Source organism: Talpa occidentalis, unplaced genomic scaffold (assembly GCF_014898055.3).
Source record: "Talpa occidentalis isolate TD23 unplaced genomic scaffold, MPIMG_talOcc4v2.1 talOcc4.12, whole genome shotgun sequence".
In the NCBI taxonomy this organism is placed as follows: Eukaryota; Metazoa; Chordata; class Mammalia; order Eulipotyphla; family Talpidae; genus Talpa; species Talpa occidentalis.
This window is the reverse complement of record NW_023601212.1, coordinates 100,108,162-100,130,486: the sequence shown is the minus strand read 5'-3', so window position 1 is coordinate 100,130,486 and position 22,325 is coordinate 100,108,162. Positions and strand designations below refer to the sequence as shown.

General features: G+C 49.9%; 1 protein-coding gene across 1 annotated transcript in view; it reads left to right on the top strand.

Annotated features, from left to right (window-relative positions):
- LOC119241953 (uncharacterized) overlaps positions 1 to 22,325 on the top strand; it is a 1,281,278-nt gene that overhangs the window by 520,516 nt on the left and 738,437 nt on the right. Inside the window, exon 8 of the mRNA XM_037507637.2 lies at positions 21,776 to 21,838. Coding sequence (XP_037363534.2) covers positions 21,776 to 21,838 — 63 coding nt within the window. The remainder of the gene's footprint in view (positions 1 to 21,775; positions 21,839 to 22,325) is intronic.

Below are 22,325 nucleotides of genomic sequence, written 5' to 3'. Positions count from 1 at the left end.
GTCATTTGACCCTTACAAGTGACAGGCCCAGAAGCACATGTGCATACAGTCTCCATCTCTAAGAGCGAATTCAGCAGATGCACCATTCTCAAGTGGGGATGGAGGCCTAATCTGTATTTTAGATGGCCAGCAAGCACCTCTGAAGAGAGTCGTGGTGTTGCTTTCTTTGTCCCTTCCATCTCTTCAGACTTGGGAGCAGCCTGGTTGTGTTTTCAGTAGAAAACAAACATGTCCAGAGCCGTGTATTATAATCGGTGAAGGCGAATACGGTGTCTATTAATGTAGCCAGTGGATGTATCTGAGTGCCTGCTGTGTGCCAGGCACAGTACTTGGCACTGTGGCTCAGCATCTAACATTACAGCTTTCATAGTCTCCTGGGCTTCCTCCAGCATCACCCTCACCTCTGCTGACACTGTCTGCACGTGTACATGCACACGCTCGCTCTCACACACAGACACCCACACGCGTGGCCAGCGACAGGAGTCACAGTAAAGCTTTCTCCACATCTCATCTCCTCAATGTCTAACATTAAGAATATTGATTTCAATGTGGAGAATCTCTATAATTATCAAGTGATCGCTCCACAATTAGAAACACCTAAAGGAAATATCTGTAGGACTTGAAATCATCTGATGAACTTTCCAATTCCGCTTACACACATTTCTTTTTCGATAAAAATGAGGCTTCAATTTCTAGTTAAAGAACATAGCAGAGTTAGTGTTCGTGCCTTTTGCACATTCCAACCTTTTGTATCTACAAACAAGAGTCCATAAGGCATTTAGGACAACACTGAAGGACTCAGACATTCCACCTTATCCCCCCATCGCTCTCAGCTGTCAGTGGCACCCCGATAGTATCTGCATGATCTAATTCAGTGTACACATCAGAAAATTATTTCCTTAACATGTCACCTTCATGCTGAAACATGTGGACAACATGTTTGTAGCCAATGTTGCTTGTCTGCATTAAATAACAAGTCATTTGTAGCAGGGTTCCCTGGCCACTAGATGATCGGGCAAAAACTCTCCTCCTGACCCAGCAGATCTGTTTCTAGCTGATATTCGGCACTGCCAGTGAACCCCCAGTGACAGGAACTCACCCACAACACCCTGGGAAGTAAGGATATGGAGCTTCTGAGCTCCATGTGGCACAGGAGTGCCAAACTATTTCATGTCAACTCATATGAAAAGTCTACGGTGGCCACGATTATGATTTTTTTTATCTTTATAGGTTGAGAGACAACGAAAGTAAGGGGCCCTCCCTGGTGGCCTAGGGGTTAATTAAGTCTCAGCACTATCACCGCAACTGCTTGACTTCTATCCCAGCCAGGGAGATACCCACATGGCGCAGTAGACCTCTCCTGTCTCACCCACTGCTACCCTCAGCAGTGGATTTCAGTCAGTCCGCCTGTTCTGCTCCCCACTCTGTTTCTGGTGAGTCCTCTCACCCCGCACCTCTGGCCTATACCCCAGTTCTTCTATGCAAAATTAAATTAAAATGAAACAATGAAAGTGAGTGAATAACTGATGGGAAATTGCACTTCTAGGAAAAAGAAGAGCTGGGACTTGAACCCCAGAACTCTGGTGTCAAGCTCAGGCTGTTAGGCGCCGTTTCCCCCACCTGTTGTCAATTGTCTCAGCAGATGAGCGAGGGGTAGTAGCAGGCGAGCTCTGTCTGCCTCTACTGGGGTGCGTGGTTGAACACGCATTTGGCCATCCCTGCAGGGAGAGGCTGGGCTGGAATCCTGGTGCCTGAAGCCCTTCCGGAACCATCTGTAATTCTTGGGCATTAGTTTTTAAGGTAATGCTTCTCATTAATACTCTGTCACCACCACCATCACCCGGAGGGTGCAAAACCATTCTTTTTAGCTCCCCATAGTGTGAGCAAGGCAAGCAACCACTGCATCTGGGCCCAGCCTTTGGAGAAATTGAAATTTTATCATTTTTATCAACTATGCTCTTTATTTGTGCACGTTATATAATAACTTTTGGGGTCATTCTCTTTAAGAATAACAAAGACAAGTACTGATCTACTTAGCAATGAGGATGATCTCGCCTTCAAATCATACCACCGAGCAATCTCTGAACAATAGCATTTTTCCTGCAGATGTCACAGAAGTATAGTTTCATTGATTTGTTGGGAAGGATGCATATGGATTGATGGAGTTGGTTGCCTTCTATCGCTGATTGGTGCTGCGCAGAATAACCCCCCACTTTACCTTTTGCATAATCAATAGGAAGTGAGGAAGTCACCGTTTCAACTTGAACACTAGCTGGCTCCATCCTAATCAGCTCCTATTTTAATCACAGCAGTAAGAGGAAGAAAGACATTCATGAGCTTGGTAATGCTTACCTTACGGAATGATAGGTAGCTGTGTATAGGAAACTGCCAGAATGTCCCTGGCTTATGTCATTTAAATTGGGCGTCTTCCCATATTCTTATGTGACCAGCATTGGCCAGCCTCTGTCTAATCCACAAACAATAGTAATTTTGATCCCAAAATTAGCTGTCATATAAGAAAATCCTTGAATAAGAACTATAAAATGGAAAGGTAGGGATAGAAGCTTCCTGGGGGAAAAAAATGCCTTCCCAGGCAATTTGAAGAAGGAAAATAATGCAAATGTCTTCTGAATGTAGTGAGAATTTAAGGCCATTTGTAAAAGAGAACAGATTGAATGAGTAATATGAAGAATCAGCCCACAATGCAAGAATAATGATTTCATGAAGTAGTGTAGAAAGAGACAAGAAGACGGGGAAATCGGAATACCTTTGATAGTTGAGAATGAAATGGAAATATAACAGTTTAATGAAGGGAATAGAGAGAAGAGGCAACAAGATCATAAGAGATAACCAATGCTTTTAAGAAAATGAGGGGAAGAGGCTTAGAAATGCAGAAAATTGTGGCCACAGCATTTTTAGACAACAACAGGGGGACGTAGCTTGGATCATTGCATTTAGAAACTACCTTTTTTTGTGAATTCTGCCACTTTGCTTGAAAGTAATAATTAGTCACATGTATAATAAGAACCAGCATGGATTGTAATGATAAACAGCAGTAATTTCAGTCTGAATAATATGTGGACTGTGAAAAGAGAGGAAAGTAATAACACAGCAGTTTTCCTATTGTGGAGACAATGAATTTAACATATATGGGCAAAAATGACAAAACAATGCAAAACAGGATTCAGTACCTGTAAGGTCCTCGTTAATATTGAAGGCATTTGCAGCTGTAGAGGGGTAGCTTTTATTATTGTGTAAAATTGCAAATTAAGGACATTATCCTTTCATTCTAGACTACATGGGGAACTGAAATTCTTCTAGATGAGGCTCATGATTCTCTGCCAGGATCAGGTCCTAGGAGGTGGTAGAAGCTACAGGGATGTGACTTCTGCCCCTCCCTTATTCATTTTCTTTTTACCCTCTTTAGAATCTTCTAGAAACTATAGACCTTATGTGTGTGTGCACGTGCACACAAATACACATATATGTTCAGTTCAGGTCAATATTGCAAAGGAAAATCTTTTTCTTTATGATCATTATTAGTGAATCCAGGTGTGGTGTGGACTTGGGCCTTAAACTCAAGAAGGCGAAGTTAATAAAGGAGTGGACATTTTTCTGTTGAAGTGTCACAACAGTGGTAGAAATAACTCCAGTGACTTCTCATGGCGGTGGGGGGGACACAGTTCCACTGATTGTTTTAAAAGGAAAATCTAATTACATGTGCTATGTTCAGAAGAAGTTCTGAGGCCTTACTGAGCCATTGAAGCTGCTCCGTGAACCCGTGCTAAGGGGGAGTGTTTCAACATTCCAGTCATCTATGTCCACGTTCCTGCTAATTTAAGTCCTGCTTGGTCTCGCAGAGGTTTAGATCATGTGTAAAGAAAAACAACAGGGTGGTGGGGAGTTGGGGCATCAAGTTGTCAACTTGCATCCAATCCAGATAGTTCCTCAATTCAGACTGATTTTTGCCCCTTCCAGATGAACTGTTCTTTGTTTTAAGATTTATTTACTTATGCATACAAGAACTGGGGTACAGGCCAGAGGTGTGGAGGATGAGAGGATTCACCAGAGACAGAGTGGGGAGCAGAACAGGCAGATCTACTGAAATACACTGCTGAGGGGAGCAGTGGGCGAGACAGGAGAGGTCTGCTATGCCATGTGGGTTGCTCCCTGGCTGGGGATTGAACTCACTGCAGAGGCTGCTGACAGCTTCATAGGTTGTGTCTTAACCCCTTGTGCCACCAGGGAGGCCCTGTTTTTTGTTTTATTTTTTAAACACATTGTGTAGACACCGAACCATGTAAATCACTACTGTTGATTTCATGGGACTTAACCCTATCCCCAGCTTTGTGGTCCTCCGGATTTGGGTATGAGAAGAGTTTCCTTAAAGAAATGCTTAGCTGTGACTCAGCCCGAGAGCTGTGTCCCTGAACACTCCAGTTCTCTCACTGTTGCAAAATAAGGCTCAAAAAATTCTAGACTGACATTCAAAGTCCTTTTTGACCTGGCTCCAGCTTGTCTCACCCTTGTTTTCCACTCTGCATCAGGTCCCAACTGTGTTGGTCTGGGTGCCCACAGATCCTTTCCACCTTAATGCTGAGTGGGTTGCCCCCCCCCATACCCGGGGGAAGCCGCCCCTTCAATTCCAAATCATGCCCCCCACTCCTTGGCCCAACTCAAATAATAATTGCTGGTAGCTACTATCTACTACATGCACTGCATATGCAGAATCTTTTATTTGCTCAGTATCGTATTTGCTATTAACAATATTCACAGTGAACTTTACAGATGGGGAAAGAGAAGAGAGAAGAGGCAGCCTGCGCAGACCACTAGGCAGGGGACTGATCAGGGACACTGACACTCTGGCTTGAGTCTGCTCCTTATTCACTAGGCCGGACACCTCTCGAAAGCTGTGTCTGCCATGACCTTGCCGGAGGTGTAGGCTCCCCCCTTCTGAACGTCATGCGCGCTCTGTCTGTGTCATCATTTTCTGCTTTGAATATTTGTAAATTCAGTTGTAAATTCAGTCATTAAACAGTCAATTGCCTGTGGACCAGGTCCTTGGAGAAGCTCTTGGAATGCAAAGTGGAATAATTTCCTCCCTTCAAGAAGTCCACAGTCTAGGTTTGGAGAGAGAGGAGCAATCACTACCTAGAAGACAGCAACAAATGACTTGGCTATATTGTATCTTAGTGTGTCTGAATAGGCGCATGCATACAGGGTCATGGAAACCAGGGAAAAGAAAGGCTAAGTTAGCTAATGTGGGCTGGGGAGGCCTCTACTTAGACTTAACTTGAGTTGGCCTTGAAGCATGAATATGTCTTTGATAAAGAGAATCGAGGAATAGAACAACAGCCAAAGGAAAAGGAAGGGCAAAACTTCTAACACAAGAAGATGTGGGCACAGCACAGAAATACCGAGATGTGGCAGGTGGTTGTGTGTGGCTGACCACGTAAGGGGACATTCCAGAATGGTTGACTGAGATCAGCTTGGTTCATAGATATGATGCCAAACTTTCAACCCGCGTTCTGTAGGCAGCAGGGAGCCACTGACGGTTCTATATTTAAGTGAGGGACAAGATCACCATAGCTATGCTTTTCAAAGCTCAGATGAATGCTGTTAGATGAAATTTCTTACTCCACCCTTCCCTTGGAATATTCCTGCAATTATAAGGAAGACAGGAAAGTCACTTTACCAGCTTAGAATTCCATCAAAGGGTGAACTTCAGTTTCTTCCTGTAGCCACTACACCTGCATGGATTTATGTCATCTGAAGAGTTCTAGGGGGCTAGGCAGAAAAGGGAAAAATTACGTGGCACCTTAACGCTAAGAGCAAAGGAAAAGTATTCCAGTGACTAAAGTGAAGATAAAAATGTTTGCCTTATACTCTAAAAATTTAAACCATAGATCAAAAAGTCAAATGTCTGCAGAGGGCCAAACAGGTAACATATCAGTGAAGGGGCTAGAGGCAGTAGACATGGGTAGTGACTGGGGAGTAGACACGCTTTCCAATGGAAGCATCAGCTACTTAGTTCATTTGATTTTTACCATCTACAGATATGATCTCAGTGTGGTTGTGTATGTGATTTATCAAAATGAGTGAAAATTGTAAATATTTAATGTTGATTTTTTAAGGGTTTGCAACTTTTACATAATTGTTTTAAATGGTGAGTGTTTCAAACATTATATATGTACAAGTTATTCAGACCCCTGATCCCAATGTCCAGCTGTGTTCTCTGTAGACCGAATACGCTCAGCCTAGATTTCCTATGAAACAGGCAAAACTACATACCAGTGTGCCTGCTTGTAGATTACCTGTTGCCATCAGCAATCTTGAGCACCTCATCATGCTGAGTCCTGCAGGGCGTTGGTGGGGGTCTCTTAAATTAGCCAGGGAGCGTCGGGGGTTGGTTCTTAGATTATGACATGGTTGAAAATGTGTGTTTTGGCAATTGGCACAGGAACACCAGGTAGTCCTTTTGCATAACTCTCTGTTATGATGTGTCATTTTAGAATATTCCTCTTACTTTGAGGCCCCAGTGGGGAAAATAAGGAGCACCTACGTAATGAATTTAAATAGCAGGATTTGCTGTGGTGCTGGATTTTTAGGTTATTCCCTATCAGATAGGGAGCCAAACGGATGTACAGTTACTTTGTTTCTTCCCCAACCCTGGCTACCACCACCCTTATCGAATTGCTAGATTCTTTCTGGGCATTTTGATGCCAGTTCTGCCCCCACTTACAGTCCCCATGATCAGGCTCCTCCTGTCCGCCTCTGCCTCTGCTCCTGCTGCATTTATGGCAGGAAGCTCTTAAGTGAGCCTTTACACTGGAGGTTTGTATGCTCAGCCCGTCAGCCGTTGGGTCCCTGTGCTATTACTGAATTTGATTCTCTGAGTACATAGCCCATAGTTGGGTTTGAATATTAAGTGTCAGACTCCACTGCACCGGTGAGAGATTTGCAGCCACCAGCATGTCCCTCCCGCATCTCCCGCACCCCTGAGAGCTGTGGGCACACTGTTTATTGATAAGCATTCTCATTTCACACGTGTCAGGTGGCTGGGGCGAAGCTGCTGAGACAGTGTGTGAGGCTGAAGGTGTCTTCCCTGCAGCTGGCCCCTTGCTGGCATGAGGAGGGGACCCCGCTCGGGGGGAGACTGTTACAACTCGCTGTTCACAGACCTGAAGGTTACTCCTAAGAGCCTGGGGAGTGTTTTGTCCATTTTGTTTGCAAAGAGATAGGGAGTGAAGGATTATGATCCTTGGCACCGATAATGTCCCCTGGGCCACACACTAATCCAGCAGGACGCCAGATGTAACATGCCATTGTATTCGCACATTCCTATATGGTTATTATGGAGGGGAGGAGTCAAAGGCTTAAGAGATAGCCATCAAACAACATCGCCCCTTCTTCTGCAGAGGAGCAATCAGAGCCCAGGGTCTGCCTGCATTTAGCCAGAGTCCACGGACATTTATTAAGCACCTACTGTGTGCGAGGTAGTCATGGGCGTGTGGTTAGAAGGTGCCCAGCTTCAAAAGATGCCATCCATGGACCTGGCCCTTCATGCATTCTTCCCTTCACCAGACGCTGCTTCTCACCTGGGTGCCAAGTTCAGTGCTAGATGTTCAGATAAGGAAGAGAGGGGTGTTTGGCTCTAGAAGCAGATCCTGCCTTCATCGCTGCAAGGCTGGAGCCTCACGTTGCCCCTACTCTCGAATAGGCCTGGTGATTACTGTGAGTGTGGGGGGACACCAGGACTGAACGCCAGCCATCAGCGTGTCGTAGGCATCCTGTCCAGCAGGAGGTCATATGGGGGTGACTTGGAAGAAGGATGGAGAGGACAGCCATGCTTCTGTTGCTGGATGGGCTTCAATGTCTGCCTCACCACTTACAGCTGACCTTGCCAATCCAATGACCTTGGGCGTCTAGAAACTCGGTTTCCTCCTCTTGGGTCCGAGAGTGGACACCATGTGTACTGGCCAGCTCTTACTAGCTGCAGGATGTGCTCACGACATGCCGTCATGGCCAACTACACCACTGATGCCGCCCAGGCCTCCAGGAAGCATCCACAGCTCCCCAGGGGCCTCCCATTATTATGCACCGCTGGTCAACACTATCCCTAAAGCAGGAAACAATTCTCTCTGTATTTAGCACATTTTAGTTTTGTTTCTAGGTTTTCAGACTAATCAGAGTGTAGCAGCTGGGAGGCTTGAGGATTCTTTTTCAAATCCAGTTGATGGCAGCTGCCGTGGCTGAACTTCGCCTTCAGCTAGGCAGACCCGGATGAGTTCAGTTAATGTTGTACATGCATGTGATTCGCTGAGACCTCCCTCTGAATTGGCAACTGTGTGTAGTGAGAAGAAAAAAGGGCCTGAGCGTCCACTGAGCAGGGTTCTATCTAACACAATGTTCCCCAAAGTTTAGCCATCGGCCTGAAGCCGGTCTGGGCGTTCACATACTTGTTGATTGAGAATGCGATCTGGAACTTAGATGCATCACCTTGCCCCTTGGGTGTTAATGGGAAATTTGGAATAGCAGTTGTTTGAGTTCATGGTTTAGCTGCCCCACCCCCTAGTAATTTAGGGTCACACTGGGAGGGCACACTAGGACATGTTAACGATGTGGAGAAGGGACTGCGAGGACCTTGACCCTTCCCCTGTGGCCTCCTGGTCCTGTCTCTAGCACCCCCTGTGCCAGGTAAGAAGCATCTGCCCTTGCACTCAAGACAAACAGCCCTGGACGACTGGGGGTGGTGGTGGCCTTCAAGAGGCTGCGGATAAAATACTAATAATAGGAAGAAGAAAATGCAGATTCCTAAAGCATGAAACACGCCCAGGGAGTCACTCCTGTGGGCTGACCTATTTTCGCTCTTCCTCGTATCTTCCTTGGGAGATGATAAACTCGCCAACATCACTGTTCAGTGGCAGTGATGAGCCAGGGAGAGCCAAAGATTCTCAATGCATGAATCCACCTGCTCCTCAAAGCAGTCTTTTTGAGATGATTCCCAGTTACTAAGATTCCCAATTACAGGTGTAGAAATTGAGGCTCAGAGAGATTGAGTAACTCGCCCAAAGTCACAGAGCCAGCCAAGCACAAATAAGCAGCCCTTCAAAGTGCTTTGAGAGACTGCATTTTACACCAGCTCCCCCAATCTCTACCCCCACGTCTCTCACCGCATTCTCTTCTCTGGGACTAGCTAATCTCCTAAAACTTAGGTCAGGACATGCCGTCCTCGAGGGGCCTCGGTGAGGCTTGCTTCTCCGTCATGCTCCAGAGTGTGGCCTTCAGCATCTGCTTGCCCTAGTAGAGGGCAGGCCCTGCTGTGCATACTCAGGCATCATGTCTTCTGGCCACTGTCCCTCTGAGCTGTCTCCTCAACTGTAAAATTGGCATTGCAAATGCTGGTCTTGCCTACTATGTGCTAAACACATAGTAGGTGCTGTTATCAGGTAGGGCCGGGAAGCCTCCCCTTCCATCTCATCTTTCCAGTGTTATTCCCCACAGGTCCTGCCCACATTCTGCCTTTCAGGGGCCATGAGCGCCTCTGTCATCCTGTATGGCATGAGTGAGTCCACCTGGCTCTTCCCTGCTCAACAGGAGCTTCATGAGGTCCCTTGGGGCAGGGACTTTGAACTTGGGACTAAGGACATGTTCATCCTCAAGAATGGATGAACTTGGGCCTCCCGGTGGCACAGGGGTCAAATCTCAGTGCTATCAAGCAATGACCAGCCACTGCGGCCTGAGTTCGATCCTGAGCCAGGGAGCTGACCCACAGGGCGCAGCAGACCTCTCCTGTCTCCCCACTGCTCCCCTCAGCAGTGGATTTCAGTCGATTTGTCTGTTCTGCTCCCCACTCTGTCTCTGGGGAATCCTTTCAACCCCCCACACACTTCTGGCCTACCCCTCAGTTCTTGTATGCACAAATAAATAAAAATAAATCTTTCAAAAAGAAGAAGAAAGGATGAACTTTCGGCATAACTTAGGTGCGGCCGTCATAGGTGGAAAAGGCGGAATAATCACAAAAGAACAAGAGTAACTTGCATTCTGTGTCTTTCTGTGCTTCCGAATTGTCATTGAAGAAAATCCTTGAGGGTTAGAATAGAGTCTGGGGACGCTGGAAGGTAGCGTTTATTTTCCTTCTTTTTGAAGTTTTATACTTATTTAAGATGCTACTGATGCCCAATCCGGGGAGTGACTTGGGGTTTCATATGCACGGAGCCTGTCTTTTCCGTGGGGTGTTCCCTGGCATCAAAGGACCTGGGATGGAAATTAAGTGAATTTTTTTTCCTGATTGCTTGACTAGCAGTTTGCTTTAGGATTAAGGACTATTTTCTTAATAAATGATGTGGATTCTATTAAAGTAAGCGCTTTTTCTACTATGGTATGTTTCTGACTTATGTGAACAGTTGAAGCACTTGATGAAGCCTCGTTCCCTGAGAAGTGAGTAGAAGTAACTCACCATGCTGGGAAGAGTCTTTCATGAGAAATGGCTACAGAGAAACTTTAGGGAGTTCCCAGAAATGCGTAGAAGTGTCATAAACACTGGTGTCTACCTCATCTGAGCCTAGACATGAGGCTTGACATAAGAGAAGGTGCTGGAATTTATCGGAAAGGTCTGAGTAAGCATTTCTGGATGCATGGGTCATGCCGGGGGGGTTCCAAAGCCTGGTGCAGGGGGATGCTTGCCATTCAGGCAGAATCACACCTGGCAGGCTACTCTTTACCTGCACAGTCTCTCGCCAGTGATGAATTTACCTGCATTCCCTTGAATCACACAGACACTTCCAGCCACTGGCCAGAGAAGATATTAAGGTTCAGAGAGGCCCACCGAGTCTCAGACTCAAAGGAGAGAAAGGGCAGGACCCAGCCCTCGTGTTCTTAGCCTGGAGTGACACTTCTCTCCGGACAAACCTGGAGGAGCAAATGCTCCTGTCTTGAAACTTTCTGTATTCCTGTGACCGCGTCGATGGTATTTATTACTTACTGGAAGTCAGGCTGTAAAGAAAACCTCGCCAGAAGTGAGTGAGTTTGTCTGAGGTCTCACATTAAACCATAACTTTTGATGGGTACCTGATGTGGCCTGTGAAACGCCGAGAGAACATTCCAGGACTTCGTCTGTTTTTATGGCTTTCGCTTCTCCCACCCGGGGATGGAGAGTGGGTATTGATCCGCCTTCCCGCCTAGCTATTTTCCTTCATTTAGTTGTCTTTGTTTTTCTGGAACATTGTACCAAAGGGCTTGGCGGCTCTTTCTTTGCTGAACATGAAGGATTGGCTGTGGATGATTTTCTCTTATCTTCTGAAATCCATTGCATTTCTTTTAAAACTAGATGTTCCCTTCTGACTGTATGGACCTTCTCTATTTTTGTTGACTTTTTACTTTTGGGGGAATCCTGGGGGGTTTCCTTACCAAGAGGTTCATAGTACAGTCTATCTTGCTATTGACTTCTTTTCAAACTTACAATTTTGGGGTGTCTTTGCTCTTGCTCTCGTCGAATTTCCTTCTTAGGAGAATGCTCGTAAGCCAGATGATCTGCAGAAATTAAAAGAAAAGGGCAGCTGAAGACAAGAATGCCCAGCCCCTTTCTTACGCAAATGAAGGGGGGATTTTTAGATATCAAAAATGTAGCAATTGCCTTTGGAAAGTAAACTCAGTGATCAAGGGGAAAATGGTATTATCAGCAGAGACTCCTCATGTATTTTTTTTTTTAATTTTTGCATGAAAGAACTGGGGTATAGGCCAGAGGTGCAGGAGGTGAGAGGATTCGCCAGGGACAGAGTGGGGAGCAGAACCGGCAGATCCACTAAAGTACACTACCGAGGGGAGCAGTGGGGAGACAGGAGAGGTCTGCTGTGCCATGTGGATAGCTCCCTGGCCGGGGATCGATCTCAGGCCATTGCAGTAATAGTGCTGAGACTCAACCCTTCAGCCACCAGGGAGGCCCGTCTTATATTGAGGTCTTTCCCATATGTAGGGGCAGACCCTGCAGCAGGGATTTGGGGGGGATCTGATGTTTCCGCTTCTGCTCCGTAAAGATCAGGGGGCGGGGGGGCGCCTGCCTACTTGGCAGTTTTACTGCTTCCTCGAGATTATATTCTTGAGATGATGAGGCCAGCTTGAAATTTCAGTGTAGTTGCGAGATCTTTCTTAGGTGGAAATGAATTCTGATAAGCTGATTATCTCTCAGAAGAAAATATGATGTCCACATTTCATCGCTTAGTCTCCGTCACTTTAGCACCATTTCTATTCTGAGACATCTTGCCTGGGTTGAATTAAATAAGGTAATAAGGTGCTCTGGAATCCAACACATATTAAATAGACTTTTTAAAAATTTTGAGACCGACCTGGTAGAGGATGGGTTTTCTTTATAGCGCATTTTCTTTTTCTGTGTTCAAGTGGGTGCTGTTGGCTTGCTCGTCTTTATAGGGCAATGAGTTATGAAGCTCAAAAAATGGTGTTTTCAGTGGGGTAAATAAAGCTGTAATCTGAGCAAATACATCACACTATGTACCCAGGGATTTTTTGTTGTTGTTGTTGTTCTTTGTCTTTTGTTTTGTTTGGCGGGGGGAATCTCCTTTTTTTTTTAAGATTTTATTTATTTATCTACACAAGCACTGGGCACAGTCAGAAGCGCAGGGGGGTGAGAAAATTCCCCAGAGCCAGAAGAGTGGGGAACAGAACAGGCAGACTGACGAAGTCCAGTCTGAGGGGCGCAGCGGGCGCGGCAGGAGAGGTCTGCGGGCCATGTGGGACCCTCGCCAGCAGCCGGGATTGAACTGGCGCTGCAGAGGCTGCGGGCAGCTTCGCAGCCCAGCGCTCAACCCCTGCACCACCAGGGAGGCCCGGGAATCTGCTTTTTTCCCTTCTCTGCTACAGGCTGGCTCACGCCATTGTGCACTGTGGACACATTCCTCTTGCTGAGAGAAATGTGTTCAAGGACACGTGGGCTAAGAGTAAAACATGGGTGAGAACCAGTGTCACACGATCCCAGCGATGTCTCCCAGCACCAGACACCTGCCCTATCCCAGGCGCTCGCAGCCTCCAATTACTATGTGCATCCTCCTTTTGGGTGTGCCGGGTTACTCCCAACCTCCCAGGCATCAAGGACAGTGAGAGTCATGTTAAGGACCTTCCCTGAGGCCATGGGGGGCTCCAAATGCTGGGGAGCGATGCCCACCTTTAGGGCCACCTGTTATCACCCAGAATCACCCCGACAGCCTCCTCTTGATAAGCCTTTGCCCACGCAGTCTCTGTCTGGTGACAGCCATCCGTAGAACTGGCTGATCAGAGCAGACCCCAGCGTTAGCTCCCCATGTGTGTGATGACTGCTCTGCCCTCGGGGCACACCTGAGCTCCTGGCTGGTAAAAGGGCATCAGCACCTGTCAGGTCACCTCTGCTGGGTCTTGACAAGTAGGTGACGTCCATTTGGGTGACATTCATTTTGAGAGCCAATGCGGCATGATCACCATTCTGATTGGAGTCAAAGTCTGTTTCTCCACTGAACTTGCACGCACAGCCTCTCTGGGTACTGTGCTTCACCTGGAAGATAGAGGTAGCGCCATGTAGCAGGATGCACAGGGATGTAGCGACACTCATGGGAGGTGCCTGTGGAGGGTTCTCCGTGATGCGTGCAGAGCAAGCGCTGGGTGCTGTTTGTTGTTCTTGTTATTCTCTTGGTACTGTCTGTCTTTATATGTTCTCACTTACACAAACCCCTGCCTGTCCCAAAGAGATACTTGTTGGATTCCTTTTACACCCACAACACTGCCATCACTTTTACTTATTTCTTGAGACCCTCTTCAGCGTGGGAAGAGGACTTGCCTGCCAGTAGGTGAGGTGCAGCGCTCAGGACACCTGTCCTAGCAGCACACTAGGTGCTTTTGCTAAGCTAAGTCATTAAATTGTTGACAGCATCTGCAAAGAGTCATTTTCATTCCACCTTAGACATGAGAGAATGGAGGCTCGGAGATATCAAGCAATTGACTGAAGGTCACACAGCTGGGAAGGGCTGATGTCGGGGTTTGCAGATGCCCAAGATCAAAGCTTACCCTCATCTCAGATGTTGTGATCTGTCCTCTAAGTGACTCGTGAGACTCTGAGGCCAGGCAGGGAGGAGAGCTAGGGCTAACGGCAGAGTATTCACGGCAGGGTGGTTAGCGGTGCCCGAGTTCTGATCGAGACCCTGGAGATGTCAGCAGAGAATGTGCTTTCGTTTTGGAACCATGCGCTGCTCTTCACCTGCACGACAGGTACCTGGTGAGTGCTGGTGTGCTTCTGGGCCTGTCATGTGGGGCATTGGGTAGGGTCTTGTGGGGCTTCAGTCCTGCAGGAGGGGCAGACGCTAGTGAAATGTGGCGGTTTTGCTGTGTGTTTATCACTGAGATAAATGGAACCACGAGGAGACTGTCCTGAATTTGCTGCCGAGATCCAGGCACCTTTGCTAAGAAAGTGAAGTCAGAGCTGCGACTTGAAACTACACAGGATGGAAAATGGGGGTGGGTCTGCTTTCCCTTCCAGGCCTCCTCCCGGAGGGGGGACGTGCAGGGCCGCGGGCGTGTCCCTTCCCTTGCACTTGGAGCAGCGGTGCTTCCGTGTGGGATTTCTGCAGACGGCAGTCCTCTCTCTCCAGCCCAAGTTTCTTAGGTGAGACGTTTGATGGTGTCTGCCGGGATGAGGTCTTTGGATCTTCTGTGGGGTGCAAGGAAATCATTCCACACCCTCTGGGCTCCTCTCAGCTGGCACTTCATCAAAGCCTCAGACAGACGGCTGGGAGGAGAAGCCGCCGAGAGCTCAGTGACGGCATGCATGTGCCTGCGTCCGTGGTGGGGCCAGCATGGCCGTGACGGAGTGACTCGCCCGTGTGGCTGCCAGTGTTGTTTTAAGCAGTCGACTAAAGTAGAAGGACTTTGGGGGGATGAAAAGGAAGATCAGTTAGGGAGTTTACTGGGGAAGATACGGGAGACAAAGGTGGGCAAAGGAAGTTCTTCTTTCTTCTTGAAAAGAGAAGCAACTTAGACCAGCCCTCAGAGTCCCTCCTATTACATCAATCTTCTGCCCCAAAGACAGATTTTAGGGTCCTCCCTGGTGGCTCAAGGGGTTAAGACACAACTTATGATGCTGTCCACAGCCACTGCAGCATGAGTTCGATCCCCGGGCAGGGAACAACCCACACGGCGCAGCAGACCTCTCCTGACTCCCCGCTGCTCCCCTCAGCAGTGGATTTCAGTCTGTCTGCCTGTTCTGCTCCCCACTCTGTCTCTGGTGAATCTTCTCACTCCCCACACCCTGGCCTGTACCCAGTTCTTGTCTGCGGAAGTAAATAAATCTTTTTTAAAAAAGGACTGATTATAGGTTGTTCCCGTACAGCCCCCTTAAGGCCAAGTTTGTACCAGGTCAGCTGATGGGTTTTGGGAAACGCAACCTGTCATGAGCTCAAAGGCATTTCACTGAGAAGCCTCATCTTGGGTGGAAGGAACACAGGAGCGCTCTCCAAGCAGCCATTCTTCGCTGTGACGGGGAGAGCCACGTTATCTCCCAGTGACTCCGGGAGGTGCGGCCTGGCCAGCAGCTCCCAGCACTGCTGCCGGGCTTGCATTATTCAACGTGAGATGCTTTCTGCAGGGGAATGTCTTCCCTTTCTCTGACTTCCTGCTTACTATACCCTGGCCTCCCCCCGACGTAGCCATAAAACAAAGTCAGAGGCCGCAGGAGTCCCCCGTGGCGGAGGCGTGGGCCCTCCAGCCCTCGGTAGGGCTGGTAAAGAGAGACCTGTAGGGAAGCCTTTTTGTGGAGTTGGTGCTGAAACTCTGCCCCGTAGATGTGAGCCCCAGCCCCGCCGCTGGAGCAGCCCTCAAGCTGGATAGGACCTTTATTTTTAAAAAATGGCAGGGTTACCAAATAGTGGTTAAAAGTCCGAGTTTTAGAGTCACAAGCTGGATTTGGATCCTGGATCCACTTCTCCTAGATTCTTAAGTGCCTGGCTGCTCCTCATCTGAAGGGAGTTAATGGGCCCATGCAGCCGTGGGGGGCATGGGTGGGGTTTGGGGGCAGGGATGGGAGTGGACGGTGGGGGGATAGAGGAGGGGGGTTGGAGGTGAAACCTCTGGTCCAGGCAGATGTTTCATGTTGGAAAGGGAGCAGCATAGTCATTCTTGTTGTATCGTTATAAATTGTGTTATTCTCACATGATGGTCGTTAACGCAGCTCTTTACAGAGTTCTTGATGCAGGTCTGGGTGGACCCATCTGTGACTCTGTCTGCCTCTGCGGGGACAAGTCTTTTTCTAGAAAGGGTCAGGAGGAAATATCTGCAGGCTTGAGCGCCCCGAGTCCCTGGCGCAGCTGCTGTGCTCTGCTGCTGTTGGGGGGAGCCTCGGCGTCATGTCCCGGGCTGACCTCCCACGGCAACCGGCTGTGTGCAGGGCTCGGCCTGCAGTTGGCTGACGTCTGGTCTGCACGGCCAGCTCGCGGGCCATCACCTGGGCGTGGACGACCTGCCTCCTCTGTGGTCCTCGGCAGCCTTACCTGGGTGAGTAGGTCGCTAGGACGCAGCCTGGAAGGCACAGACGCCAGGGCCGGGCACGCGGGATGGGTGCTGGTGCTCAGGCTGGCGCCTCCGTGGGCAGCAGTACCCGGAGAGTGAGAGGCGTCCACGCTGTCCGGGACCTGGGGCAAGCCCTGCTTTACCAGGTTGGGGACTCTGCTATGCCTCATCACAACTCGGGCCAAATATATAGAGCCACAGTACCAATGTGATGGGGTGAGGGGTCCCCGCATGACAGTGGGGTAAGCATACACTTCAGCTGGCACAAAGGGGCAGGAAACGGACCCCTTGGCCGAGCTCTGGAGGGCTGCACAGTGGGCAGGGCGGTTCCTGGCAGCTGTCCATCTGTGGGGGATGGGCCGCTTCCCCACGCAAGAGTCCCCGCGGTGCCCCCCAAGCCTTCAGGACAAGGGCCGTGGAGTTGGCGAGCATCTCTGGACCATGAACAGGTGCTGATGCTCAGGCCACTGGCCAGAGGCAAGGAGTCAGGGCCATCTACTCAGCGGGGGACCTCTCCCCGCAGCCAGGCCTGCCCGCCCTGCCTTTGCGTGTCTGTTTCTGTGTCTTCACAAACGGGGTTTCTGTCTTAACATCTTAGGTTGCTCCATCTCAGGTGCGCACCTCCCGCCGGCCCAGGTCACGACACCAGCAGCACCCCAGTGCTGCCCCCCTGTGCTCTGCGGGGCTGTGCTCCCCACACCCCCCGACGGGCAGGGTCCTCCGTCCCGACTGCCAGAGGACACCCCGGCTCTCATTGTGCTCCCGGTGCCAGTACCGGGCCCCGGAGCTGACACGGGATCCTGGTGTGCTGTCCTCAGACGGGGCATCCCAGAGTGAGACCCCGACTTCACGCAGGCCCCAGTGTCCATGTGGGGGTTGAGCCCCGGCCCTCTGCTCTGTTGGCCCCAATGACATTTCCTGACCCAACATCATACCCCAAGCCCTGGCCTGGGCCTCAGGCTCACCCCCTGCCCGGCGGCTGCTTGTGCAAGGCGGGAGGGGTGACGTGGAAGCCACTTCCTCCGTCCCTCGCTCTATCCCCAGAAAGTTTTAATTTTATAGAGATGGAAATAATCAGGTCTCCTGTGCCGACTTCCTTCACAGAGTTTCTGTCTCGTGCTTTGAATTCACGTCCTGTCTTATGTACCTGCTGGAAAAAATAATATAAACACACCTGAAATTTCCCTGGAGTCACAACAGGCGGGCGGATATCGGGGCGACATGAAAAGAGCCTCGTCCCCTCCACGCCCCTGGTCTCCGGTGGTTCAAATGCAGTTTCTCTGAGGCTGCGGCCCCTCCGCTCTCCCCGGCCCTGAATCTGAGAGTCTCAGGGTTTCTGTGGAGCACACACAGCCGCATCTTTTGACAGACAGTGCAAATTAAAAGATCCGGCGCGGCCCGGGAGCCGAGGACCCAAACGTGCCCCTCGGGTTTCATTTACAGTTAGGCGCCGCAGACACAATTACTGCTGACAGCGGAAGCTGGGGGCTGAGCGTGTGTGACGGGGGCTCATGCCAGCCCGTAATTGGGAGGATTATTTTTAATCAGAACATACCCTACAGCCCAAACATTAGAAATCTCCTGTAAGGCCAAGACAGGAAATTAAACACGCCAACAATAAGCGTCAGAGGGGGTGGCTGGTGGGCTGTAACCGCGTTAGTGCCTTGGAGGTCCCTGGAGCTTGGAATAGAAATTCGCTTCTCCAGGGAGAGACCCTGGGAGGAACCTTCCAGCAGAACAACCCCAGGACGGTCCCCAAGCCCCTACCGGACGGGTAACTCCAGCCAAATTAAATGCAGCCGGCCGACTAATTGATGTTTATTGCATTTAAACAGTATGACAAGTCAAACAGAAGCCTGGGCCTAGCGGCTGCGACGACATTTCTTTGATCAGGGAAGAGCCGCGCTGGCTCCTGAGTTCCAGAGATCTTAGATGAGCAGCTACTATACCCCGGGGCGGTGGGCTATTGGCCCCTGTGGTCACCTGGGTTATCTCCAGCAACACTGGACAAAGCACGCGGGGCCTTGTGGATTGTGGCCAGCATCACTCCCACTGGGCATGGCCGCCCTCTGTCCAGTAGCACCACAAGCCTGGCCACATGTGGTGACCCCGAGGAGGACACTGTGCTCCTCCCCGCTGGTGAGACAGGAAAATGAGGCACGGATTAAACCAACAAAAGTAAAACAAAGCGCAGGCTCTGACGATAGAGCAGTGGTGACCAGGGGCTGGTGGGTGGTGACTGGACATGGGGAGGCGGACCTGACCGTCACAGCTGCCGAGCTGGGGCGCTGAGCACCTGCAGCTTAAATGGTGGAGCAAACCAGCATCACCTCCATGACATCATTGTCATTGCGGAGAAAAGAGGAAAAAATCAGGCACTTTAAGTGCATGTATTCAGGGCATTTATACCTCGAAAGGGAAAAAAGAGCAGGCTCAGAGGAGCCCAGCAGCCGACCCCCGGTTACACAGCACCGCGCGGGGCCTGGACGCTGGGCCCACGTCCGTAGCGTGTGCTGCACCGTCGCTCGCGAGTGGGAGGCTGCCGGGGCCTGTCTCCGGCCCGCCTCGTCTTGCCCCACACCAGCCCCCTCTGCCCTCCTCACCGTGCGTGCGGCTGGTGAACCTGCAGGAACTGACTCCTCAGTCCCAGGAACCCACAGAAACTTGAGGGCCTTCCAAGTTCCTGGGAGAAAATAGCTCTTAGATCTATTAGAGAAAATAGATCTTAAATTGAACTTAGATGGGGTGAGGTTTCATCGTGATGGCCTCAGCCCCAGCGGAGCCAGGGTCTGGGCCGCCCACGTGGTTTCTGGGACCAGCTGGGCAGAGATGGAGTTGGGGGGGTTAATGCAGGGGAGCTTGGAGTTACCCAGAGCTGTGTCTGGAGTGAAGCCTGCCTGTGCTCCCCACTTGCTCCCCCCTTCTCCTGTTTCTTCCCCCCTCCCTTTCCCTGCTATGCTCCATCTTTGCTTCCTTCAGCAAATGTTTATTGGATGCCTTCCAAATGCACAGCAGTGTGGCCACAGCTCGGGCTAGAATGTGAGCAAGACGGTTCCTGCCCTCGTGGCGCTGACCCGGGAGACAGGCAGACTCAGGCACTCCGTGCTTAGCTGACTGTCGAGCGGTAGCCGTGACGTGTGCAATGTAATAGGGGCTTCCGTGGGGAAGTAGCAGTGGTCTGAGTTAGTTGCATGTTAAGAGCACCCCCAGATCAAGGAGCAGCATGGGGGAGGGGTGATCCAGAGCTCCAAGTTCCCAGGGCCACTCCACCAGGACCCCAGGGGGCAGAGCCGTGCTGGGGGACACTGCTGGGTGTCCCCCACATCACAGGGGCTGGTGTCGTCCTGCTGCAGTGGGAAGCTGTTGATATGGGTGTCAACACCAGGGACCTCGGTGGCTGATCCGTTCTGATGGATGGATGAACAGATGGATGGTGGATGAGTTGATGATGAAAGGGTGAGTGGGTGGATGGATGGATAGCCATTGTCCTCACCACTCCACAGATGTGTATGCTCCAGGCCTCTCCAGACACTGCCCTCCCAATGTTTCAGAACCTTGGTGTTCTTGATGTTCAATTTACCAACACCAGTGGACTTGCCAGATGTGAAGATAAAGGCAAATGGTTTATCGTTTTAAGAAAGGGGGCATGATTTTCTAAACATGTATCTGCAGGTAATGGCACGTGTGAATTACACTGAGCCTGGATATAAATTGCATCACTCTTCTATGAGAGTAATTGTAAGAACATTGATCAGTATTCTAGAACCCTGGAAACCAGTCCGTCCCTACTACTTTTATTTCTCCCAAGAGGGAGCAGGAGGGCAGGGTCAGTGCCGCTGGTGCAGTGTGCCTGTGAGCCTTGCAGGTCTCTTGTCAAGTCTTGACTTTGCTGGTTGGGGATGAGCTCTCCCCACCCAAGAACTGGGTGCAGCGGCAAAGGCCACGTGCAGGTCAAGTGGCACTTGATTTATTTAAATATTAATGAACGATGCTCTTACTCCTTCTGATTGGATGACGACAGTCTTGTTTATGGCATTTATTATTGACCGTAGCACCATTTTACTCATTGCAAAGTGAAATCATCTTGAACGTGTGCTGGCATGGGATTTGCGTGACCATCCTGGTGTTCCAGAGTTGAAAGGACTCTGCCCCCTGGGGTCCTGGTGGAGTGGCCCTGGGAACTTGCAGCTCTGGATCACCCCTCCCCCATGCTGCTCTTTGATCTGGGGGTGCTCTTTTTTTTTTTTTAAAGATTTGTTTATTTATTTATACAAGCATTGGGTTCAGTTAGAGCACGGGAGGATGAGAGAATTCACCAGAGCAGGGAACAGAACAGGCAGAAGGACCGAAGGACACTGCTGAGGGGAGCAGCGGGCGACAGGAGAAGTCTGCGCGCCATGCGGGACCCTCCTCTGGTGGCCAAGGGGCAGCCGGGGATCAAACCGGCGCTGCAGAGGTTCGCAACCCAGCGCTCAACCGCTGCACCACCAGGGAGGCCCTGCTCTGGGGGTGCTCTTAACATGCAGCTAACTCAGACCACTGCTACTTCCCCATGGAAGCCCCTTTTACATTCCAAACCCCACATAGGAAAATCCACTGTAATATCCCATCTTTACTGGAATGCAGCCTGTGATGGGAAACAGCATGTGAACATAGTAAACTGGCCTCAGCTTGATGTCCAGTTACCCCAGTTCAAACCCATGCTCCATCACTCACAACCCTTTGAGCAGCTTCCTTGAGTTGTGCGACCCTCAGTGTCCTACAATAATAACACCTTCCTAGTTCAAGTGTGAAAGGATGCAATAGACACACATTTATTTATTTTGTTATTTAATAGTTTTAAATTTATTTTTTGCATAGAAGAACTAGGGTACAGACCAGAGGTGTTGGGGGGTGAGAGGATTCCCAGAGACAGACACTGCAGAGGGGAGCAGCGGGCAAGACGGGAGAGGTCTGCTGCGCCATGTGGGTAACTCCCTGGCCGGGGATGGAACTCATGCCACAGGGGTGATAGCGCTGAGACCTAACCCCTAGGCCACCAGGGAGGCCTCTGGACACACATTTAAAGACTTAATTTTAATCCTTTTCATCACCCTCATCACCATCCTCATTGCTATTAACCTCACAGCGCTTACTTCAGAGCATACAAAGATCTTTGCGGGACTACAAGGGCACAGGCGCGGCTCCAGAGTGCATTCCTCAGCCTAACATGTCCCCTTCTCTCCTTCCCTAGGAAACGACTCAAAGAACCCATGCGAGTGGGACTTTCGGCTTCCTCGACCGGACTCAGCATTCAGTAAGTGCAGCCACTCTGGAACATTCATTACATAAATGCATCCATTTCTTTGATCGTGTGCCCTCTGTAAAGCTTGCCTCTGCAGGCCTGAGGCTCCCACAAACACTTTGCTGTCTGCTGGTGCCTTTCTTCTCTGCGCTGCTGCGCGGGAGCAGACGAGAGGGTGGCTGGGCTCAAGCCCGCCGTGAACACGGGGGCCGAGTGAGCGTGTCCTTGGGTTCAACCACCACCAGGGACTGTGGGTTAAAAAAAAAAAACGGTGCTTTTGTTTTCCTTTTGTTCCCTGAGTTTTTCTCGTCTGGAGATATTTCATCTCCCAGGCCCGTGACCTGCGGAGGAGAAAGAAATGCTGGGGACACGGATGGGCTAGTGGGACCGCATGTTTCTCGAGGCATTGATGCACCCGTCATTTTGCTCTTTGCAAGCCAGGACACGTTATTACTATATACAAATGTCTGCCAAAAAAAAAAAAGGAAATTCTGTATTT